Source organism: Wasmannia auropunctata, unplaced genomic scaffold, assembly GCF_000956235.1.
Source record: "Wasmannia auropunctata unplaced genomic scaffold, wasmannia.A_1.0 LD277992.1, whole genome shotgun sequence".
Lineage (NCBI taxonomy): Eukaryota > Metazoa > Arthropoda > Insecta > Hymenoptera > Formicidae > Wasmannia > Wasmannia auropunctata.
The window spans coordinates 1-1,402 of NW_012084898.1; the positions used below are offsets into that span (position 1 = coordinate 1).

General features: G+C 28.8%; 1 protein-coding gene across 1 annotated transcript; it reads right to left on the reverse strand.

Moving 5' to 3' along the window:
* Positions 1-442: 442 nt before the first annotated feature.
* On the reverse strand, positions 443-973 carry LOC105461784 (the record flags this gene model as incomplete). The annotated part of the gene is made up of 3 exons (XM_011708289.1): positions 911-973; positions 682-824; positions 443-578 (listed from the first exon to the last, which is right to left on the reverse strand). Coding segments are annotated over exons 1-3 (342 nt in total), but the record flags the coding sequence as incomplete, so codon positions are not given.
* Between the last annotated feature and the right edge of the window lie 429 nt (positions 974-1,402).

Genomic DNA, 1,402 nt, shown 5'->3' on the forward strand with positions numbered 1-1,402 from the left:
AAATATGTAAAAATATAAATTTTACATCAAATAAATACGAGAGAAGCGTCACTGTCAGCTAATTCATCTTGCAATTGGTATAAGACATCCGGCCCGGATCGGATCAAGAAGTTCCAGATTCGAATTCTGGCTGAGGTAACATTTTTTGCAATAAGTTTTTTAGTTTCAGTATTTAGGATATTTGTAGCATAACTATTAAATTGATGCTCAATTTAACTTGTAATGTTATTTCAACTTTAGTGTGTGATTACATTTTAAAGTTCGATAGTAATCGGCGCGTATTGTACTTGAAATTTAAAAAATAAAAATATAATTGAGTACTAGTATTTAGCCTCGGGGTAGGATTTTCCTCGTATTTATTTGACGTATTCATATACAACGGTGGTATTTAAAATTATAAAATTTTTAATATATACTTCCGTACGTAAGATGTTTGTTTTACCTTAGCGAAGCCTTCCAAAGACGGTAAGAATAGACCAAAGCATAACGTTATTGCGGGTGTCTTTAGACTTTGATATGTTATTATCACGAGGCATTTTTGTATGTTCAGTGGAGCCGCATACCACTGAGTGTTGCATCTATGATGCAATATGAATTCATATTAATAAATTTGCTTTGTGATGTTGTACACATTTTAGACATATGTTTAACTAAAATCTCATATAATTCCTCTACACTCACATTTTCTTAAATATATCGTTGCTATAATCTATTACTTCTTGACCAATGTAATTATTAAAGAACATAAGGCCATAATTACTGGCAATGTATAAAAACAATATACTCGCATCAACAATATTTTTTGCCACAATATATTCGCAAAGCTACGGAACTTACAATTTTTTTAAAATCGTTATATGATACAATTAGATCGTTAATGATACAATTAGAAGCCTTACAATAAACTCACACGATATAAACTGACGCTCATCGAACTCACAACTATTGAAATTGCAAGTAATTGAGTCTTCATGAAAGCGGATTTGAAAAAATCAATGAACCTTAAATCATCACATAATATGAATTTGAAAAAGATTGTTAACTCAAAAAAAAATCCTTAAAGTATGAATTATATTATAAAAATGTAGACAACATACGAAAAATAAGTAATTAAATTACTAGAACAGTTTTAGAATATAAAATACATTTTTGTGTCATAAAACACAATTTCTTATATTTTTGAGAATTATCATGGAAAGAATCTTATATATAAATTGCAATACCAACTTGATAGCGTTTCGATGACAGTTGACAACCTCCACGATGCTATTACGACTATTGAATATTTCTAAAGAATCTGACAATTTCGTTTGGTTTCTGTTTACAATACATTCGATTCGATAACTATAAGAAAAATCCAGCTACATTGAATCAGAACAATATGTTTATAATTTCTTTATTA